This window comes from Nomascus leucogenys, chromosome 6, assembly GCF_006542625.1.
Source record: "Nomascus leucogenys isolate Asia chromosome 6, Asia_NLE_v1, whole genome shotgun sequence".
NCBI classification, from domain to species: Eukaryota; Metazoa; Chordata; class Mammalia; order Primates; family Hylobatidae; genus Nomascus; species Nomascus leucogenys.
In genome coordinates, this window is record NC_044386.1 from 117609395 (window position 1) to 117631304 (window position 21910).

Here is a 21910-nt window from a genome sequence, read left to right on the forward strand (position 1 = left end):
GACCCCCCCTCCCACTTCCCAGCCAGCTACCAACCCAGGACTCAGCCTTTTCTGCTGTGGTTCTCAAACTGGCTTCAGCACCGCCAGAACTAAGCAGACTCTGTGCATACTGACAAGGGATGCTGGGCAAAGTACACAGCCCAGGATGTGAATGAGACTTCTGGGGTTCTCCCTGGAGAACTTCAGAGGCCACAGTGGGGGAAACGATGCGGAAGTTCATGAAGAGGGAGCTCTGGGCCTCCCAACTGGATAATATCTAAAAATTTAAAAAATGTTATGGCACGCCGCCAAGCAGTCTGAAGTATAACACTAGAGCCCAGTTCTGGGGGCCCCGTGCTCGCCAGTGTCCTGGGACAGAATTGTCCGTAGCACAGGCAGATCTCCACATTACCAACCATGCAGCCAGACCTGTGCACACCACCCAGCACCACCTCCCCCATCCCCCAACATGCGGGCTTTGATCTGTTTTCTAGCAAACGATCCAGGTGTACTTGCAAAGGGAGTCCTCTAAAGGCTACTCCAAATGCAAAAAGTGTGCTGGCGGCCTTGACTGGTTCCTTTGGTTTTGTGTGTGCGTGTGTGTGTGTGTGTGTGTGTGTGTGTGTGTGTGTTTTGAGACGGAGTTTTGCTCTTATTGACCAGGCTGGAGTGCAATAGTGCAATCTCAGCTCACTGCAACCCCCACCTCCTGGATTCAAGCAATTCCCCTGCCGCAGCCTCCTGAGTAGCTGGGATTATAGGCACCCACCACCATACCTGGCTGATGTTTTTGTAATTTTAGTAGAGACTGGGTTTCACACGTTGGTCAGGCTGGTCTCGAACTCCTGGCCTCAAGTGATCCATCCACCTCAGCCTCCCAAAGTGCTGGGATTAGAGGTGTGAGCCACCGCGCCTGGCCTGGTTCCTTTGTTAGGAAGCTGCAAATGCTTTTCTTAGTATAGTGAATGAATACGAACACTAAGTGATGAATTTTTTAAACGTAGTCACGTGAAAAATGGTAGTTGTGAGCACACCAACGTAACAAGAACTTTCCCAGAGCTTACCTATCTTCACTCACTTCCTCCAAAAAAAAAAAAAAAAAAAAAAAAAAAAGCAGTGTTACCAATGGGACTCCCAAAGGAAATCTTCCCCTAGAAAACACTGAACAGGTAGAATCTTGCTGGGAGAAGCTTGGCACGAGACCTGGTGCTATGTCATAAAAGCAAAACCAAACATGAAATAGAAAGGAGATTGTGTTTGTAAAAAGGACGCCACGGAGAGCAGCTCAGCCCGGCTATTAACCTGTGCTTTGAAACCACACACTACCAGTGTGGCTATAAAATGGCGCAGCTCCTGTGCAAAACAAAATGGCCGTTCCTTAAAAACGTAAACACAGAATTAGCACTGAATCCAGGAATTCACCTCTGGATATTTACCTGAAAGCAAGGACTCGGATACGTATTTGCACACCAGTGTTTGTAGCAGCATGATTTGCAAGAACCAAAAGGGGCAAGTAACATAAGTGTTCATCTACAGATGAACGGATAAACAAAATGTGGTCGATACATACACTGGAATATTATTCAGCCTTCAACAGAATGAAATCCTGTCCCATGCTACAACATGGATGAACCTGGAGGACATGAGGCTGAAATAAGCCAGATGCAAAAGGACCAGTGCTGCATGTCTCCCTCATATGAGCTACCTAGAGTCAGATTCATAGGGATGGAGGGTGGAATGGTGGGCACCAAGGGCTGGGAGGAAGAAGGAATAGGGAGTTAACAGGTACAGAGTTTCAGTTTGGGATGAGGAGAAAGTTCTGGAGATGGATGGTCATGACGGCTGTACAACAAGTAAACGTACTGTATACTACTGAACTGTAAGCTCGAAAATTATTAAAATGAGTAAGTAGTAAAAGGGGCAAACACAGAGACACAGAAATCACACAGTGGAGCCTCAGTGCCTTCGAGGCTACCCAGGACCTGGACACACAAGCTCAAAGGCCAGGAATGGGGCCCCTGGAGCAGTGGCTGTCTCTGTGCTTCTGTAAGCCTCTCCAAAACAGGTCTATGGTCCCCACAGTTCGGGCAGGATTATGCAGACCCACTGTGTAGATTTTTGGAAGAAAATCGATGACTCGGATTTCATTTTATTGTCACGAAAACCCTAACTGAAGCTAGTTCATCCCCTGTGAAATGTCCACCTTTCAGAGTGTTCTTTCTCCTGACAATAAAATAACCCTATGCGATTTTGTTGGGCTAATTCAGTTTTCCACCCTCTTTGTCTTACAAGCAATTTCTGAAAAAGTTTCTCAATGCACAGTTGAATGCTACACATAGGATTGAAACATTTAATTTTCTCTAAAGGAGCAATCCCCCGGTCAGTTCCCTTTGGCTGGAAGGGCCATGGTTGAGTTTTCTTCGAACGGGGCTTTGTGCTTGGGCTTTCCCACGCTCTTCCAGCATTTCCTGGATGATGACTTGCAAGACTCTTCCCAGCAGGCTGGCCGGGAGCCCGCGCGATAGTGGAGGGACATGAATGAGTGCCGCGCAGCCCTTTCCATGATGCAGAGAGAGATAATAGGTATAATCACAGACGTATCTGCAACCACAGGAAATGCCACATTAATTCTCGGACCAGCCTCTAACCTCAGTGAAACATAAGCAGAAGCGGCAACGCAACACCCACAAAGCCTGAGGACGGAGGACTGCCACCTGAGGGAGACTTGAGTTATGTTGTTTCACCTCAGAAAGAACATGGTGCCGGGATAAGCTGGGGAGAGCTGGCTCTTGGCTTCATGGTCTCATGACCAGCAAGTGGCTGAGGCAGAAAGGGGTCAGATATTCCACAAACCAGTCCACAGCACCTGCATCCCAGTGAAGCCCTCTCATTCATGCCTTCGTTGAGTCACTTACTCATTCATTCGTTGGGGAAAGGGGAAACCACCTACTGGGGATCAGAGTTTGGAGAAACAAAGGTAAATCAAACTTTATCTGGGGCTACATCAACATAGTTAACTCACAACTTCAGTCACCCCAGAAATCAAAATCAGAAACATTCACGAATGTTAGTGGCTCTTGAAGTCTGCCTTCCCATCTCTTCTAGATCAACACACCAAAGCCCATGTTTCCACAGGGAGACCTCAGGCAAGGTGTGAGCAACTGTGCTGGCCTAGCACACAGCAAAGAGGGGCAATCTGGGGGGGGGGGGGGGGGGGGGGGGCACCGCATGGCCAAGTGGCCAGCTGGACGGTACAGGATGGCTTCTTAGAGGTCGGGGGGACACTGATGGCTATTGCTTCTCTCCTACCTGCTCAGAATCCTGACACCCACAGAGCATACCTGCCTGCATCTCGGGAAAAGATCACCTCGACACCCTCCACAGCTACGCGCTTGCAGACTGCCTTCATGCAGACCCCTGACTCCAGCACGTCTGGGCCGCCAGGTAGGCACACGCCGCCCTCCGGCCGGAAGCCCCGGATGTCGGCGTCCCGGTAGCCTTGGTTCTTGCCAGACTGTTCCAGAATGATCGCCTTGGCGGCGGTGTCCATGCCCACATGCACGACGAGCTGTGTGAACAGGCAACAGCAGAGAGAACCCAGGAAAACGAGGCCCATCCTGCTCACCCGATGCGCAGAAGGGCCGCTCCTTCTGAGAGCCCGGCTCCGTGCAAAACATCTCAAACCCCAAATCCACCGGGAAACCCCAGGATCCCCCACCAGTGTCTCCTAATTAATACGGCTGGAAAGAAAAACAGCTGGATTCTTCTAGCTGAATAAAAACTCACGCTGCATTTACATTTAAATACTTTTTACTTCAAATTATTCTTACAGGGTAATGTACTCTCCTTTCGTCGGGGGAGGGTTGGAGGGAGGAGAGGCAAGCTGCTAAGTAGTGAGGCTCCCACAGCAGAGACTTCGTGTTTTGGTGGAATCCTGCATCTTTTTATTTTCTATTTTATTTATGTATTTTTATTTTTGTGAGACAGTCTGGCTGTATCATCCAGGCACCATCTCAGCTCACTGCAAGCTCCGCCTCCCGGGTTCAAGTGATTCTCCTGCCTCAGCCTCCAGAGTAGCGGGGAATCCAGGTGCACCACGCCCAGCTAATTTTTGCATTTTCAGTAGAGACGGGGTTTCACCATGATGACCAGGCTGGTCTCAAACTCCTGACCTCAAGTGATCCGCCTGCCTCAGCTTCCCAAAGGGCTGGGATTACAGGTGTGAGCCACCGCGCCCACCTCCTGCATCTTTTTTTAAATGAAACTTTAATAAAGGAAGTTAGTAGCCATCCAGTGAAATCTTCTTAGAATTTATTCAAGCTGATTATTTTTCCTTTTTGAAAAATAGCTGCCCAAGTATGTTATCAAAACATCTGGGGCATTGTCTGAATGGTTTGATAGTGTATGCTTTATTAACCTCATCTTCTGGTCCTTGTTTGGGGAACTTCTTTTTTGAGGGGGTGGAGTTGTATCTGTTTTTTATACAGTAATTATGTCCAGATAAAATGGGCTGGGTGCTATGAAGATGGGCCTCCCCTAGGTTGGCCACCCTCCCAATCGTTCCCTGGGCACAGAGGTCCTTGCCTCATGTCCACCTTCAAACCCACCTGCCCCTCATGGGTATGGGTGGGGCCCAACCCAGGGGCCTCTCCCTTAGGTGGAAACTATTTTTGAGTCCCGGCTGGGAATAATACTTCCATTTCTTTTCCTCCTCCTTTCTCTCCAGATTTTCTATTAAGACCTACTCCATATTTTGGCTTAAACTTTTACAAACCGACCCAGAACCTTACACAATCAGCTGCGACCTTGCATGACTGGTGGGGCCCGGGGACGGGGTGCCTCTCAACCATCACCCCTAGAACCAGGGCCCGGGGACGGGCTGCCCCTCAACCATCACCCCTAGAACCAGGGCCCGGGGACGGGCTGCCCCTCAACCATCACCCCAGAACCAGGGCCCGGGGAACCCCTCAATCATTGCCCCTAGAACAAGGGCCCGGGGACGGGGTGCCCATCACCCCTAGAACAAGGGCCCGGGGACGGGGTGCCCATCACCCCTAGAACCAGGGCCTGGGGACGGGGTGCCCAACCATCACCCCTAGAACCAGGGCCTGGGGACGGGGTGCCCCTCAACCATCACCCCTAGAACCAGGGCCCGGGGGTTCACAGGCTCCAGCTCCACCACATCCCCAGTCCCACGCCCCACTGCCTCCGGCCATCATTTACTTGCGGCTGATGATCTTCCCAGATTCCGGTGACCCTCCGCTTAGCCTCCCTGTAATCTACAGGCAGCTCCAGAGTCCGCAGCTGCACCACTGTGTCATTCCCCAGGCCCAGCTCGGACAGCTCCTGTGGAAAGCGGCAGGTGGACTTGCCTCAGTTGATGGGGGGAGGGGCACCAAGAGTCCCTGAAAACCCAATCCCTGGGGTCTACTTCCAGGGGTCTTCCGTGGCCTGGACTTTGCCCTCAAGGAGCTCACAAAGGGGCAAGGGGCCAAGAAGAGAGCCACAGTTCCCACCGAGAGGCAAATGCACACAGCAGCACCTGTCCAGGAGGGGGCGCAAGAGAAGCATGTCTGACAGCCGTGTTTGCCAAGGGGATGCAGGTGAGGTCTGTGGACAGGCGGGAGTGAGCCAGATGGAGACGCTGGGGAAGAGCATGCCAGGCGGAGGAAACTGCAAGGGCAGAAGAGACCATCAGAACCTGAGGCCTGGCTGGGCGCGGTGGCTCACGCCTGTAATCCCAGCACTTTGGGAGGCCAAGGCAGGCGGATCACGAGGTCAAGAGATCAAGACCATCCTGGCCAATATGGTGAAACCCCGTCTCTACCAAAAATACAAAAATTAGCTGGGCTTAGTGGCGGCGCCTAGTAATCCCAGCTACTCAGGAGGCTGAGGAAGGTGAATCGCTTGAACCCAGGAGACAGAGGTTGCAGTGAGCCGAGATCGTGCCACTGCACTCCAGCCTGGCAACAGAGCAAGACTCCATCTAAAACAAACAAACAAACAAAAAAACAAAAAAACCTGAGGCTTTTGGGGAACTTGGCATGACCTGGTGCTCCCGGCAAGGCTGAAGGCTTCTTCCGTGTGTCTTGCATGTCTCAGGACAGGACACCCCTGGACTTTCTAACAGCATTCCCACGTGTTTTGACAAGGAGCCCACCACCTCCACCATGGTATGCCAGGGAGCACTGCACACCAGGGAAGGCTGGGAACAGAAGCTGGAGCAGTCTGTGGAAGCCACTGAGTGCTTAGCTCGGCGTGAACTTTCTTCTTAGGGCAATTGGGAGCCGTGGAAAAGTAGTGAGGGAGCCAATGAGCCAGAGCTGCCTCCTGAGGGGACGGGAGGAGGCAGAGCTGGGCGGGGACATCATGCGGGTGATTGGGGTCCTGCCAAGTTTGAAGTGCCTGCGGAGGCTGGCCCCTGGGCTGTTTGTGTCTAGAGCTCACAGACAGGTTCTGGGAAGACACTGCCATGCCTGGGCAGCCAAACCTAGAGGTTTGGGTGAGATGCAGAGAGAGACAGAGATTCAGATAGAGGGAGGAACAGGGAGGAGGTGAAGGGCTGTGGAGCCCCAGAGTCAGGCAGCAGCCTCCTGCCTCAACAGCCAGCTGTTTGCAAGGAAGAAAACAAGCAGCGTGAGAGCTTAGAGCTGTGCATTTCGCTGTCAGTAAAAGTCACATCAGGAGCATCACACCATCTCCAAAAGGCCCAGCCCTGTCCCGGCACCAGGAGCTATGCTTATCATATCAAGATGGTTTTCAGTCAGCACCTCTGTTCTTCCCGACTACTTTTCCTGGCATTTCAGGGCACTCGGGAGAATACTTTCTCTGACAGATGATGGCCAAGCCAGGCTTTCTGGCCTGTCCCAAGATCCCAGATAGGAGGTTCCAGGCCCCCGTCTAGGCCTCAGAGGAGTCAGGTCTACCCAGATGCTGCAGAGGCAACAACATGCCCAGATGAGGCTCCACCTGAGCTGCCTCGTCCAGGAGTGGGGTGGCCAATTTCTGGCATCTCGGGTCTGTCCTTGATCAGCTCAGCCTCCCTGCGGGGCTCTGCTCCACCCTCCAGACACCTACTCAGTTCCCTTCCCAGCTCAAGCTTTATTCTCTTCCGAAAGTCAGTGCCAAGACCAGCATCCCCACTGAGCCCTGAGTGGGAGATCACTGGCCTGACTGTGATGGTGGGAGGCAGGAAGGAGGGCCGGGTAGGCAGGCACAGGGCAATGGGCTGTGGGGCCCAGGAGGAAGGAGCTGCAATTCCAAGGGGACCTCCCCAGGCCCAGACAGACCAAAAGGGCTCCAGGCAACCCTGCATTCTAGGTCTTGTGCCACCGTCCATCTTGGCCTCCTGTCCTGAGGGTACCTGTGAGGCTGGGCACGGAGGGGGCACAGTTCAAGGAGTGGGGGCAGGAAGCCAACATGCTGGGGTCCCCTTCAGCTCTGCCAGAGGGTGAGGAGGCCTTGACTTGGCCTCAGGACTGCTTCTCAGAACCCGGCCTTCTGTTTAGAACTCATTTCTTCTACTCGGGGGCAGGCTCACAGGGTGTTTGGCGTGGCTCTGAGCAAGAGGTGCAGCGGAACCTGGGAAGCAAAGGGAGCTGCCTGGGAATCTGCATTCAGGGCTGTACCCCAAGGAACTGGTTATCAGTGGAATCGTCAATTATGCTCCATAAGCCCACAAAAAAAAGGCAGCACCCGCAGGAGAGCGACATCCTCCCTGAGGACTGCAACTCCCTCTCCCTCCACACACCAACTCAGCTCCGCTTATCCTTGGACACAGAGGAAAGCCTGGTGCGGCGTGGCCACCGTGTGTGAGCCCCACCCAGCCCCATAGCTTGCTCTTTCCTCCCTACCCTGAGCCAGCTGAGAGGGGAGAGGAGAGAGGGATCCTGGGGGCAGCTGGTAGAAGAACCGTTCTCCAACCCTTTTGGGTCCAGGGACCGGTTTTGTGGAAGACAATTTTTCCATGGACCAGGAGGGGGTGGAGATGGTTTCAGGATGATTCCAGTGCATTACATTCACTGTGCACTTTATTTCTATTATTATTACGTTGTAATATATCATGAAATAATTGTGCAATTCACTGTAAGGAAGAATCAGTGGCAGCCCTGAGCTTGATTTCCTGCAACTAGATGGTCCCATCTGGGGGTGATGGGAGACAGTGACAGATCATCAGACATTAGATTCTCATAACAAGTGCGCAGCCCAGATCCCTCGCATGTGCAGTTCACAACAGGGCTCACGCTCCTATAAGACTCTGATGCCGCCGCTGATCTGATAGGAGACAGGACTCAGACGGTAATGGGAAAGATGGGGAGTGGCTGTAAATACAGATGACACTTCGCTCACTCGCCTGCCGCTCACCTCCTGCTGTGCAGCCTCGTTCCTAAACAGGCCACAGACAGGTCCTGATCTGTGGCCTGGAGATTGGGGACCCCTGTTGTGGAAGATCGTCCAGCTGCTTAATGGGTACGGGGACTGGGTTTGGGGAGTCCCTCTGTGTTAGCATCCCAGGGCTGCTGTCACAATGCACCACAAACTGGGTGACTTAGGATGACAAAAATGTGTCGTCCCACACTTCTGGAAGTTAGATGAGTCTAAAGTCAGTGTTGGCAGGGACAGGCTCCCTCCGAAACCTGTACAAGGGTTTTTCCCTGCCTCTTCCAGCTTCTGGTGGCCCTGACGTACCTTGGCTGGTGGCAGCATCACCCCCATCTTCACATGGCCTTCTCCCTGTCTCTTCATATTGTCTTTCCTTCGTGTCCAAATTCCCCTTTTATAAGGACACCAGTCCTAGTGGATGAGGCTCTACCTCATGCCCTCATTTTAACTTGGTTACCTCTGTAAAGACCCCATGTCCAATTAAGGTCACAGGCACTGGGGGTCTGGACTGCCACATCTTTCAGGAAGACAAAATTCAACCCCTGACACCTTCAAGGGCTGTGCTTTCCAGAAGGCTGATGGCAGTGCTCTTGCCAAAGTAGAAACTGCCAGGAAGACACAGCCTAGATCTCCTTGGCACTTGCAGAGCCAGGGTTGGCTGGAGGGCATTTGCCATGAGTCGTATATTTTACTTATCTGAGAGATGATGCCCAGGAGACTCAAGGGTCCTGCCTCTGCAAATCCTGGGTTCAAGCTCCCCATCTGGTGCTCCAGCACCTGTGGCTACAGGCTGGCACCAGAATCCCCACGCTGGATTCCAGGGGAGCTCCTGGGCTGAAGCTGCCCTCCACAACTGAAGACGTGAATGTTTCCGCTCAGAAGAAGAGAAGACGCAATTAAGGTGAAATAAATATGAACGGCACACAGAGCCTCCCATCAGCTCGGGTCACTTTTTGCCACTAAATAAGTCGAGAAACATTTACAGCTCTTTGGGTATCAGAATTGCAGAGAAAGGACTATGGACCAGCATGCACTTGAACTTGCTTGTGTATTGCCTTGGAATGACTCTCCACTTTCTCCCCCTAACTAGAATGTCACACTCTTCCTCCTTCCCTCCGCAGTTGTCCTGATGAAGGGAGAGGCTGAAGCTGGGTGGATCCACCCTTTTGCCAGAGATGAGGACTGGCTGTCACCATGGGCTTTGCTAAGGTACAGCCAGCCTCCCTGGAGGAGGTCATCACTGCTGCCCATGCGGTGGGGCTGGAAGTCCTGAGCCCTGCTGGATTTCCCTGGAGCCCTTCAAGCACAGGGAGGCAAACTGTAGCCAGCAGACATCCCCCATGGAGGACAGAGGGCACCCTCCACAGCCACCAGAGGAACAAGTTTGAGGAGAGGAGAACAACCGTACCTCCCCTGACTGCAGAGCTGGCTTGAGGCTCTGCCATGCTGCTTGGGTAGTCCTGGGAAGTCTGCCACCATCCTGATGTCACCAGAATGAGCAGTCGCACCTTGGTCTCCTGGAGTGCTTATGGGCTGAACTGTGTTTCTCCAAAATTTGTATGTTGACGCCTTAACTCCCAGTGGAATGGTATTAGGAGAGGGGTCCTTTGGGAGATGATCAGGTTTAGATTAGTTTGAGTGTGGGGCTCCCTTGATGGGATTAGTGTCCTTATAAGAAGAGGGAGAGACACCAGAAACCTTCTCTCCACCATGTGAGAGACAGCAAAGAGGTGGCCATTCACAAACCCGGCATGGAGTCAGCCAGCATCTCCCGCCCAGCCCTCTAGCCTCCGCAACCGTGAGGAGTCTGTTTTGTCAGCCACTCCATCGATGATACTTTTTATACCAGCCCAAGCTGACTAAGATAGGGGGCTTCCAGTGGGTAAGGAGATGAGGCCTGGTTTCACCCAGCCAGTGCATCATCGTGCTTGAGAGGGCCAGTCTGAAGCGGATTCGGGATGCTGAGGAACTTTCCCAATGTGGTATCACGGCAGGAGTCTGCAGGCACTGCCTCATGTTGAAACTCCTGCTCTCAAAATCTCCCCACCATCTCTCTCTCCCCCCAGCCTCCCCTCTGCTCTCAAAATCTCCCCACCATCTCTCTCTCTCTCCCCCTCTTTCTCCCTCTCTCCCCCACTTCTCCCTCTCTCCCCGCTGCTCTCAAAATCTCCCCACCATCTCTCTCCCTCTCTGCTCTCAAAATCTCCCCACCATCTCTCTCTCCCCCAGCCTCCCCTCTGCTCTCAAAATCTCCCCACCATCTCTCTCTCTCCCCCTCTCTCTCTCCCATCTCCCCCCCACTCTCTCTCCCCCCACCCTCCCCCTCTGCTCTCAAAATCTCCCCACCATCTCTCTCTCTCTCCCCCTCTTTCTCCCTCTCTCCCCCACTTCTCCCTCTCTCCCCGCTGCTCTCAAAATCTCCCCACCATCTCTCTCCCTCTCTGCTCTCAAAATCTCCCCACCATCTCTCTCTCTCTCCCCCGCTGCTCTCAAAATCTCCCCACCATCTCTCTCTCACACACAAACACACACACCCCTGGTGTCCCAGGCCACCTACCCTTTGTCCCATGGTAGACAAAGGCATGTTACAAAAAACAAGCCAGCGCTGGTAGTAGCTACCAGTCTGAGCCTGGCCTGGGGAGGGTGCCAGGCAGAAGGGGCGCAGGCAGAGCCAGACCCACTACAGTGCTGCAGGGAGAGGCCCGGGCTTTGGGGTCAGAAAGACTGATTTGAAACCTGGCTCTGCCAACCTTTCACTGGGTAAGCTGATCATGTTACTTAACTTAGGTGTACCTTAATGTTCTCATCTAGGAAATGTGGATAATGAACAGTCAGAGGGGTTTTTCGTAAATATAAGATTCACTCAGCACATTGCCAGGCACGTAGTTAGAGCTTTATAGGAGGGATTGGTGCTTATAATGAACCCATGTTAATTTGAAAAAGTCATGCAAGAAGGATTTATTGAAAGTGACATTTATGAAGCGGACGCAGTGGCTCATGCCTGTAATCCCAGCATTTTGGGAGGCCGAGGCAGGTGGATCACATGAGGTCAGGAGTTCGATACCAGCCTGGCCAACATGGCGAAACCCTGTCTCTACTAAAAATACAAAAATTAGCTAGCATGGTGGTGCACACCTGTAATCCCAGCTACTCGGGAGGCTGAGGCAGGAGAATCGCTTGAACCCAAGAGGCGGATGTTACAATGAGCCAAGATCCTGCCATTGCCCTCCAGCCTGGGTGACAGAGCAAGACTCCATCTCGAGAAAAAAAAAAAAAAAAAAAGGAAAAGAAAGTGACATTTATTAAATCTGATGAGCGTGGGGCCCGTCGGAAGCAGAGAGAACATTCTGCACAAGCAGATTCAGGCTGCTGGCTGCAGCCACCCGTTCTGCCAAGAAGGGCTGGTTGTTTCAGCAAAGGGCATGTCGGTTCCGTGCAGACCTAGGAGAGCCAGGGGTGTGTGTTTTCTGAACCAGCATACTTTCTCAGCTAGAATTTCAGAGTGTTTTGTGCTAATGCAGAGAGGACAGAGCCGGTGTAACCACTGCCCACAGAGTGAAATCCAGGGCATTGCTGAAGCTGCAGGAACGACCCGGCTCAGCAGGGTGCTGTGTCTGTGCCCAGCCCACAGTCCCTCACAAAGGCCTGAACCTCCCCACCTGCAAAGGTCCTGAGGAAGCAGACAGCCCTGCCTTCTGCCTCTTTCTCTCACTTCTTCTGAATTCCGCATCTCCCGAAATCTAGTTGCCAGGAACACATGGCAATTTAACAAAGGGAACTGAAGGGAGGAAAAAGACACCAGTTGCTCTCTGAATTTGTTCAAATCCATTGAGGCTGTGGCACCAGCTGGTGTTGAAAAACAGTTGCTGTTTTTCCAAGGTCTGAGTCTTCTCTTATCAAACATGAGTTCGGGGCTAGCATGAGGATGCATGAATGCATTCCTTTACTGAGTTGTTCCAGAAAACTCCGACAGCCTGAAATGGAGCTTCAGCTTATGGACATGTGATGGAGGCTCATGGTCTTGGTGACGTGTGAACTAGCAGCAGGCAGGGCTGGGCTGCAGAAGCCAAGGGTGAGGACTCAGGATTAGAGAGAAGGAGACCAAGCACCCCTGCTTCTCCTCACTGCTGTGGGAGTTTGGGCAACTCGTAATTTTCTGAGCCTCAGTTTCCCTATCTGTGCAACATAGTAATAACAGGACTTTGACAAAGGTAAGCAATGCCATGCAGGTGAAGGGCTGCATGAGGGGAAGGCTCTGTGACCAGAGCTTGGAGGACTGGTAGGAGTCTCCCAGCAAAATAACTTTTTTTTTTTTTTTTTTTTTGAGATAGAGTCTCGCTCTATCACCCAGGCTGAAGTACACTGGCACCATCTCGGCTCACTGCAGCCTCTGCCTCCCGGGGTTCAAGCAATTCTCATGCCTCAGCCTCCTGAGTAGCTGGGATTACAGGTGGCCGCCACCATGCCCAGCTAATTTTTGTATTTTTAGTAGAGATGGGGTTTCACCATGTTGGCTAGGCTAGTCTCGAACGCTTGATCTCAAGTGATCCTCCAGCCTTGGCCTCCCGAAGTGCTGGGATTATAGGCCTGAGCCACCGTGCCCGGCCCCAGCAAAATAACTCTCCACAGAGCAAGAATAGTGAGGCTTGGAAGTATGTGCGAAGACCTTCCTTCTTTTCCTTTTCATCCTTTCTTCCCCTTTCTTTCCCTGCCCTTCCACCTTTCCTTCTTTACTTCCTTCTTTCATGTTATCTTCTACCCATCAGTCATGGGACATGGATGAGGCACCTACTACTTGCAGTCTCTGTGCTAAACTCTGGCTGAGGGTTTTGCGGTGTGTGTTGTGGAAGGGAGGTCAGGGTGACAATGGAAGAGGGAGAGAGAATGTGCTCCTCTTCACCTGATGGGTTGGAAGGGACCCGGGATTTGGGAGCCATCTGATGTAGCTGAGACCCAGGCCTGGGCTCCAAAACCATCCAGCCTGGAAGCTCCATGTGAAGACAGAAGCTACGGTACTGCCAGAGCCAGAGGCTTGCCAGGCACAGGAAGCGGAGCTCGAGAGATGAGAGGAGGCCAGGCAGAGCAGGGAGGGGAGAAGGTGCAGGACAGCCGTCAGGGGAGCAGCAGGCAGCCATTACAAACAATGTATAAAGCACTGATTGACATGGGAAAACCCTGGAGAAGGAAAAAGTTTAAAAATCAGGGTCTCACACTGTTGCCTGCAGCCATGGATGGAAATGGAGCAAGAATGAAATGGTCATCCCTTGAGGGAAGAACTGGGGCTGATTCCTGTTTCTTTCTATACTCTTTGTAAGATTTTTATAATGAATGTGTATGTACTATTTCTCTGGTTTTAAAAAGAAGGGCTTCAAAGTAGTCCAGTAATCCTACTAGCTGTCTCTGGAGGACCCTTACTGTGTGCAGATACTATGCCAAGCACCTCGCCATGACCCTCTTGATGAAGTACTGATAATGTCCCCATTCTATAGACGAGGAGACTGAGGTCTAGGGAGGGTACGTTTATTTATTATTTATTTTGGAGACAAGGTCTGGCTCTGTTGCCTGGGCTAGAGTGCAACAGTGTGATCATAGCTCACTGCAGCCTCAAATTCCTGGGCTCAGGTGATCCTCCCAACTCAGCCTCCCAAGTAGCTGGGACTACAGGTGTGCATCACCATGTCCAGCTAATTCTTTTTTTTTTTTTTTTAGTGATGGGGTCTTGCTTTGTTGCCCAGGCTGGTCTCAAACTAATGGCTTCAAGCGATCCTCTTGCCTTGGCTTCCCAAAGTGCTGGAATGGCAGGCATGAGCCACCACACCTGGCTGAGGGTACATTTAAAAGAACAGAGGAGTTCCAGGAAGCAGCCACACAGGAGATGCTACCACAACAGTGGGGGTCCACCATTTAGGCCTGATCACAGCCCTCACAAGTGGTTTGGGAAATCCTAGAATGCCAGTTAAAGATCACTCTCTTCCTTCACAATGCCAAGTTCCATCCTCCAGATGTGATGCTTGCCCCAGCCCACTCCCAGTATCCTTTAGGTCATTCTTCCAAACTGCTGGGTTGGTCTTCCAGGAAGGAAAAACAGCAATGCCATAATTCCCAGTCCTCCATCTGCAGTGGTTGTCTCCCAATATTTTTGATCACTTGCCCCTATTAATAAAAAAATTCTAGTGTGCATAAGCGTGCATGCATGCATGCACATTGCCATTAGCTCATGTCTTGATGTCTCAAGGCACAAGGCACACTTCGAGTGAGCTTCTTGTTAACAAATGGATGTAAATCTATATTTTAAGTGGTTTTCTTAGTTCCTTCCTTTTTGGCCAACTTCTCAGCCTGTCATTGTTTTCCTATTGAAATGGGCTGACAAAGAGCTCCTATGAGTGGTAGGAGAAGTGCCACTCAGCTGTTTCCTCATGGTTTGCCCAGATTTGTATTATTTTCTTCTGTTTCTTTTTTTAGATCATTTTTGTGAGGAATGCTTGGTCATAATTTGAGGATTAGTTTAATTAAAACAGGATAATATAACCCTAAAACCCATTAACTGGGCTGAAACACTTTGTAATAAATTAGAAATGAATCAAAGAGGGAAGACCTCTCTATCACCACAGCATCCATTTCCCCGCCAGTGCAAGGATCCTCTTCCCTCAGGAAGCCACGCCTGTCCAGGGAGGTAAGGACACACACAAGCCAAGACACAGTGTCAGTGTCGGTCCAGCTGTGACATACTGACAAAGGTTAATTTCTTATGTTTTATAGACTAAAACTATAGAAATTCATACCCTTAGGAAGCCCACTATCAAAAACCAGGAAAGAACAAGTGTTGGTGAGGATGTGGAGAAATCGGAGGCCTTGTCCACTATTGGCAGAAATGTAAAATGGTGCCGCCATTGTGGAAAACAATATGGTGGTTCCTCAAAAAAATTAAACCCAGAATTACGTTATGATCCAGCAATTCCATTTCTGGGTATATACCCAAAAGAACTGAAATCAGGATCTCAAAGAGATATTTGCACACCATGTTCACTTCAGCATTATTCACAATAGCCAGGAGGTGGAAACAATCCAAGTGTCTGTCAACAGATAAATTGATAAAATGTGGTAAATACATGCAATGAAACATTATTCAGTTTTAAAAAAAGAAGAAACCGGCAGGGCACAGTGGCTCTTGCCTGTAACCCCAGCACTTTGGGAGGCTGAGGCAGGTGGATCATTTGAGATCAGGAGTTTGAGACCAGCCTGGCCAACACGGCGAAACCCCACCTCTACTAAAAATATAAAAATCAGCTGGGCGTGGTGGCACATACCTGTAATCCCAGCTACTTGGGAGGCCGAGGCAGGAGAATCGCTTGAACCCAGGAAGCAGAGGTTGCAGTGAGCCAAGATTGTGCCACTGCACTCCAGCCTGGGAGACAGTGTGAGACTCCATCTCAAAAAAATAAATAAATAATTAAAAAGAAGGAAATCCTGTCACATGCTACAATGTGGACGAACTTTGAGGATATTATACTAAATGGAATAAGCCAATCACAAAAATACAAATACTGTATGGTTCCACTTAACAGGAGGCACCTAAAATAGTCAAATTCATAGAAACAGAATAGTAGTTACCAGGGGCTGCAAAGAGGAGGAAATGGGGAGGCATTATTCAATGGGTGCAGTTTTGATTTTGCAAGATAAAAAGTTCTAGAGATGTGTTGCATAACAATCTGAATATACTTAACACTACTGAACTATATACTTTAAAATGGTTAGGTTGTACATTTTCTGTTGTGCATTTTTTAATCACAATTTAAAAAACATATAAATGGAAATCCTAATACTGTATTTTTTCCTATACCCCAGTGGATCACCTTGAAAGCCCCACTTTGGAAATGACAGAGGATCCTCAAAGAGGTGACGATGTAGGAAGTGTTGTAAGAGGCCTGAAGGATGAAGGGTAGAAGGGTCTGCAGGAAAGGGCTGTGCAAGAAAGGGTTGGCCTATGACTCACTTTTAGCCAACAGAATTCAGCCAGTTTGGGGCCTAAGTGTAAGAAGGCCTGGAAGCTTCTGCATTTCGCTACCCAGCTGTGGAGACCTCAAGGAGAAATCGCAGGGCAAGGGACAGAGGCCCTGCTGTCCTCACAGCTGAGTCAAGCCCCCATGACTCCACCTTCTGCCTCCATCTCACTGCAACCACATGAAAGCCCCAAGAAAGATAAGCAGAAGAACTGCCCTGCTGAGCCCTGTGGACCTACAGAGCCAGGAGAGAGAATGGTGGGTTTTTTTGATACTGCTAAGTTTCAGATTGGCTTAATTTGTGCAGCCATCGACAACTGACACAGAGCATTATAATAAATATTGTGAGGAAATGCACTATACTCAGAGTTATTTTTAGGTGATGAATTATAATCTGATTTTTAAAATGTTTCTTTTTGGTGTTTAGAGGTTTTTTGTAATTGGAAAAAAGAACAACACATATTGTTAAAAGTAAGATGCATGTTTTTGCTTCCTCAGAAATATAAACTTTTTAAAATAATGACATTCCTTTAAGAAATATTAATTTTGCCTCTACCATGTGCTAGGCCTATGCTAGGTTCTGAAGACAAACTGGTGACCAGGACAGAGGAGAGAGAGGAAGGGGCAGATACAGAGAACACTGCCATGGGATAGGGAAGGTGCCCAAGTTCAGTGGCAAATGTGGGAAAAAATAAAGATTTATGGAGAGTGACATCAACAAGATGACAGAAGAGAAGATCCGCTGGCACACTCTTTCCACAAAAATACCACTAGAAACTATTTAAAGACAAGAATGCCACCTAAATAAACCAGAACAAAAAGGAGAAGCAGAGAAACCCTCTGGTCCCGCAGAGTCAAGAGAAGCTGCAACCAGTAAGAGAACTGGTCATTTGAGACTGTGGTATCCCTCCCCCAAGCCAGCATAGTATCACTCACAGAGCATTTCCCTAGACCTGTGGTTGCTGAGGGGAGAGGAGGGAATTAGAGGTGAACATTCAATCTTCCCACCAGTCTGGGAATCTTCATGAGAAGCCTACTCCAGTCCCATTCCATGGGAACCACTGGGAATGCCAGGAGGGCTGAACCACTTGGGGTGCACTGGGGACAAAGAGTGGGGCACTGATCACAGAAACCAGCCTGTCAATCTTGGTGGCTACGCAGCACTCAAATCATCAAAGACACCACATTAAAGAGGCTGGCTGGCACCATAGCATCGCAAAGACAATAATTGGTGGGAAGGTCTGAATCTTTAGCTAGATTTTTCCCCAAAGCCCAGGTATTCATGTGGAGGCTTCCCCTGGCCTTGAAACAACCTAAAGGCTGAAATGAAGTTCCTGTGCCTGCTTGTCTTCCCCAGACTGGGAAACAATGGCTGGGCAGTGGTTTAGCTCCAGAGCAGTGTTAAGTTCCAGTGTTCACTACATATCTTCCTCAGACTGGGAAACAATGATAGAGCAACAAGTTCTACTGCAGTATTTTAGTTCTGGTACTCACTACAAGTCCTCCCCAGAAAAGGAAGAAACAACAGGATAGTGTTTAAGTTCTGATATTAACAAGAATAGGTCTAACATCAAAGAATACATGCAAAAAATGTAAGAAGTGGCTGTCTTTTCAAGTTCACAGGCATTGATGTAAAGACACAAGGATTGTAAAAATCCAGGGAAATATGACACCACCAAAAGAAACCAACAAAACCAGAGCAATAGACCTCCCCCAGACTGAATATTTGTGAAGTGTCTGACAGAGAGTTCAGAATAATTCTCTTAAAGAAGTTCAGGGAATCACAAAAAACCCATGAATAAAAAACTAAATAAAATTTGGAAGACAATCCAGGAACAAAATGAGAAATTTGACAAATAAATAGAAACAATGTTTTAATCCTAAAAATAAATAATGTAATAAGTGAACTAAAAAACTTATTAGAAAGTTTCAACAGTACACTTAGTCAACCAGAAAAAAGAACTAGAGTGCTTGAAAACAGAATATATGAAGTTACCCAATCAGAGAAGAAGAAAAATAAGAATAAAAAAGAGCAAAGAAGGCCAATGAGAATTATGAGACACCATCAAGAGAACTAATCTCCACATAATTGGAATTCCTGAAGGAGGCAAGAGAGAAAAGGCCTAGAAAGAATACTTAAAAAAAAAAATGGCTGAAAATTTCCCAAATCTGGAGAAAAACAACAGCATCCAGGCACAGGAAGCTCAGAGATCACCAACCAAACTCAACTAAAAGAATAATTTCCCAAGGGCACATCATAATACAACTAGCAAAAAATACAAAGAAAGAATACTCAAAGCAGCAAGAGAAAAGAAAGGTATCATGTTTAATAAGGCCATAATCGGCTGCGCACAGTGGCTCACGCCTGTAATCCCAACACTTTGGGAGGCCGAGATGAGCGGATCCGAGGTCAGGAGATTGACACCATCCTGGCTAACACAGTGAAACCCCATCTCTACTAAAAATACAAAAAAAATTAGCCAGGCGTGGTGGCAGGCGCCTGTAGTCCCAGCTCCTCAGGAGGCTGAGGCAGGAGAATGGCATGAACATGGAAGGCCAAGCTTGCAGTGAGCTGAGATCACACCACTACACTCCAGCCTAGGTGACAAAGCAAGACTCCGTCCCAAAAAAAAAAAAAAAAAAAGGGCTATAATATGGCTTTCAGAAGATTTCCCAGCAGAAACTGTGTAGTTCAGAAGACAGTGGTATTTTATATTCAAAGTGTGAAGGGGCCAGGCATGGTGGCTCATGCTTGTAATTCCAGCATTTTGGGAGGCTGAGGCAGGTGGATCGCTTGAGGCCAGGAGTTTGAGACCAGCCTGGACAACATGGTGAAACCCTATTTCTATTAAAAATACAAAAATTAGCCAGGCATGGTGGCACATATCTGTAAACCCAGCTACTTGGGAGGATGAGGCAGGAGAATCACTTGAACCTGGGAGGTGGAGGTTGCAGTGAGCCAAAATAGTGCCACTGCACTCCAGCCTAGGTGACAGAGCTAGACACTGTTACAAAAAAAAAAGAGAGAAGAAAGAAAAACACCCAAAGTGTGAAGGGAAAAAAACCCACCAACAATACTGTACCCAGCAAAGCTGTGCTTCAAACTTGAAGAAGGAATAAAGACTTTCCCAGACAAAAGCTGAGGAAATCAATGCCAGACCTGTCTTACAGATCTAAACAGAGTTCTTCAACTTGAAAGAAACAGATACTAACATGTAACAAGAAAACTTCTGAAGGTATTAAACTCACTGGCACAAGTAAGAAAGCGTATTCAGAATACTCTAATACTGTAATTGTGTTAAGTGAATCACGTATGTCTTAAGTAGGAGACTAAAAGACAAAACTATAAAAAGCAATAATTACTACAATTGGTTAAGAGATAGGCAACATAAAAAGATAAAACTGAAACACTAAAGAGTCAAAATGTAGGTGAAGGGTGGTGTTAAATTGCAGAGTTTGTTTTTGAGACTTTTCTTTGCAATCAATGTTCAGTTGTTATCATTTAAAATAACTTACTATAACTATCAAATTTTTTGTAAGCCTCATGGTAATCACAAAAGAAAAACCTATTAGAGATACATTAAAAATAAATAGCATGGGCCGGGGACAATGGTTCACACCTGTAATCCCAGCATTTTGGGAGGCTGAGGCGGGTGGATCACTTGAGTTCAGGAGTTCGACACCAGCCTGACTAACATGGCAAAACCCCATCTCTACTAAAAATACAAAAATTAGCCAGATGTGGTGGCAAAAGCCTGTAATCCCAACTACTTGGGATGCTAAGGCAGGAGAATCACTTGAACCTGGGAGGCAGAGGTTGCAGTGAACTGAGATCACACCATTGCACTCCAGCCTGGGCAACAAGAGCAAAACTCCGTCTCAAAAATAAATAAATAAATAAATATTTAATGTGTTGGGGTGGAGCCAAGATGGCCAAATAGGAACAGCTCCGGTCTACAGCTCCCAACGTGAGCGACGCAGAAGACGGGTGATTTCTGCATTTCCATCTGAGCTTTGAAGAGAGTAGCGGTTCTCCCAGCACGCAGCTGGAGATCTGAGAACAGGCAGACTGCCTCCTCAAGTGGGTCCCTGACCCCTGAGCAGCCTGTGAGGCACTCCCCAGTAGGGGCAGACTGACACCTCACACAACCGGGTACTCCTCTGAGACAAAACTTCCAGAGGAACGATCAGGCAGCAGCATTCGCAGTTCACAAAAATCCACTGTTCTGCAGCCACCGCTGCTGATACCCAGGCAAACAGAGTCTGGAGTGAACCTCTAGCAAACTTCAACAGACCTAAAGCTGAGGGTCCTGTCTGTTAGAAGGAAAACTAACAAACAGAAAGGACATCCACACCAAAAACCCATCTGTACATCACCATCATCAAAGACCAAAAGTAGATAAAACCACAAAGATGGGGAAAAAACAGAGCAGAAAAACTGGAAACTCTAAAAAGCAGAGAGCCTCTCCTCCTCCAAAGGAACGCAGCTCCTCACCAGCAACGGAACAAAGCTGGATGGAGAATGACTTTGACAAGTTGACAGAAGAAGGCTTCAGACGATCAAGCTACTCCGAGCTACAGGAGGAAATTCGAACCAATGGCAAAGAAGTTAAAAACTTTGAAAAAAATTAGACGAATGTATAACTAAAATAACCAATACAGAGAAGTGCTTGAAGGAGCTGACGGAGCTGAAAGCCAAGGCTCGAGAAATACATGAAGAATGCAGAAGCCTCAGGAGCTGACGCGATCAACTGGAAGAAAGGGTATCAGTGATGGAAGATGAAATGAATGAAATGAAGTGAGAAGGGAAGTTTAGAGAAAAAAGAATAAAAAGAAATGAACAAAGCCTCCAAGAAATATGGGACTATGTGAAAAGACCAAATCTACATCTGATTGGTGTACCTGAAAGTGATGGGGAGAATGGAACCAAGTTGGAAAACACTCTGCAGGATATTATCCAGGAGAACTTCCCCAATCTAGCAAGGCAGGCCAACATTCAGATTCAGAAAATACAGAGAATGCCACAAAGATACTCCTCAAAAAGAGCAACTCCAAGACACATAATTGTCAGATTCACCAAAGTTGAAATGAAGGAAAAAATGTTAAGGGCAACCAGAGAGAAAGGTCGGGTTACCCACAAAGGGAAGCCCATCAGACTAACAGCAGATCTCTCAGCAGAAACTCTACACGCCAGAGGAGAGTGGGGGCCAATATTCAACATTCTTAAAGAATTTTGAACCCAGAATTTCATATCCAGCCAAACTAAGCTTCATAAGTGAAGGAGAAATAAAATGCGGAAAGACAAGCAAATGCTGAGAGATTTTGTCACCAGCAGGCCTGCCCTAAAAGAGCTCCTGAAGGAAGCACTAAACGTGGAAAGGAACAACCAGTACCAACCACTGCAAAAACATGCCAAAGAGGCTAGGAAGAAATTGCATCAACTAACGAGCAAAATAACCAGCTAACATCATAATGACAGGACTAAATTCACACATAACAATATTAACTTTAAGTGTAAATGGACAAAATGCTCCAATTAAAAGACACAG

General features: G+C 48.6%; 1 protein-coding gene across 1 annotated transcript; it reads right to left on the bottom strand.

Moving 5' to 3' along the window:
• Window positions 1-1623: 1623 nt before the first annotated feature.
• On the bottom strand, window positions 1624-3939 carry PGPEP1L (pyroglutamyl-peptidase I like). Its single transcript, XM_030815077.1, is given in 3 exon segments — window positions 1624-2431; window positions 2433-2580; window positions 3321-3939. Coding segments are annotated over 3 exon segments (495 nt in total). The 5' UTR covers window positions 3596-3939; the 3' UTR covers window positions 1624-2359.
• Window positions 3940-21910: the final 17971 nt, after the last annotated feature.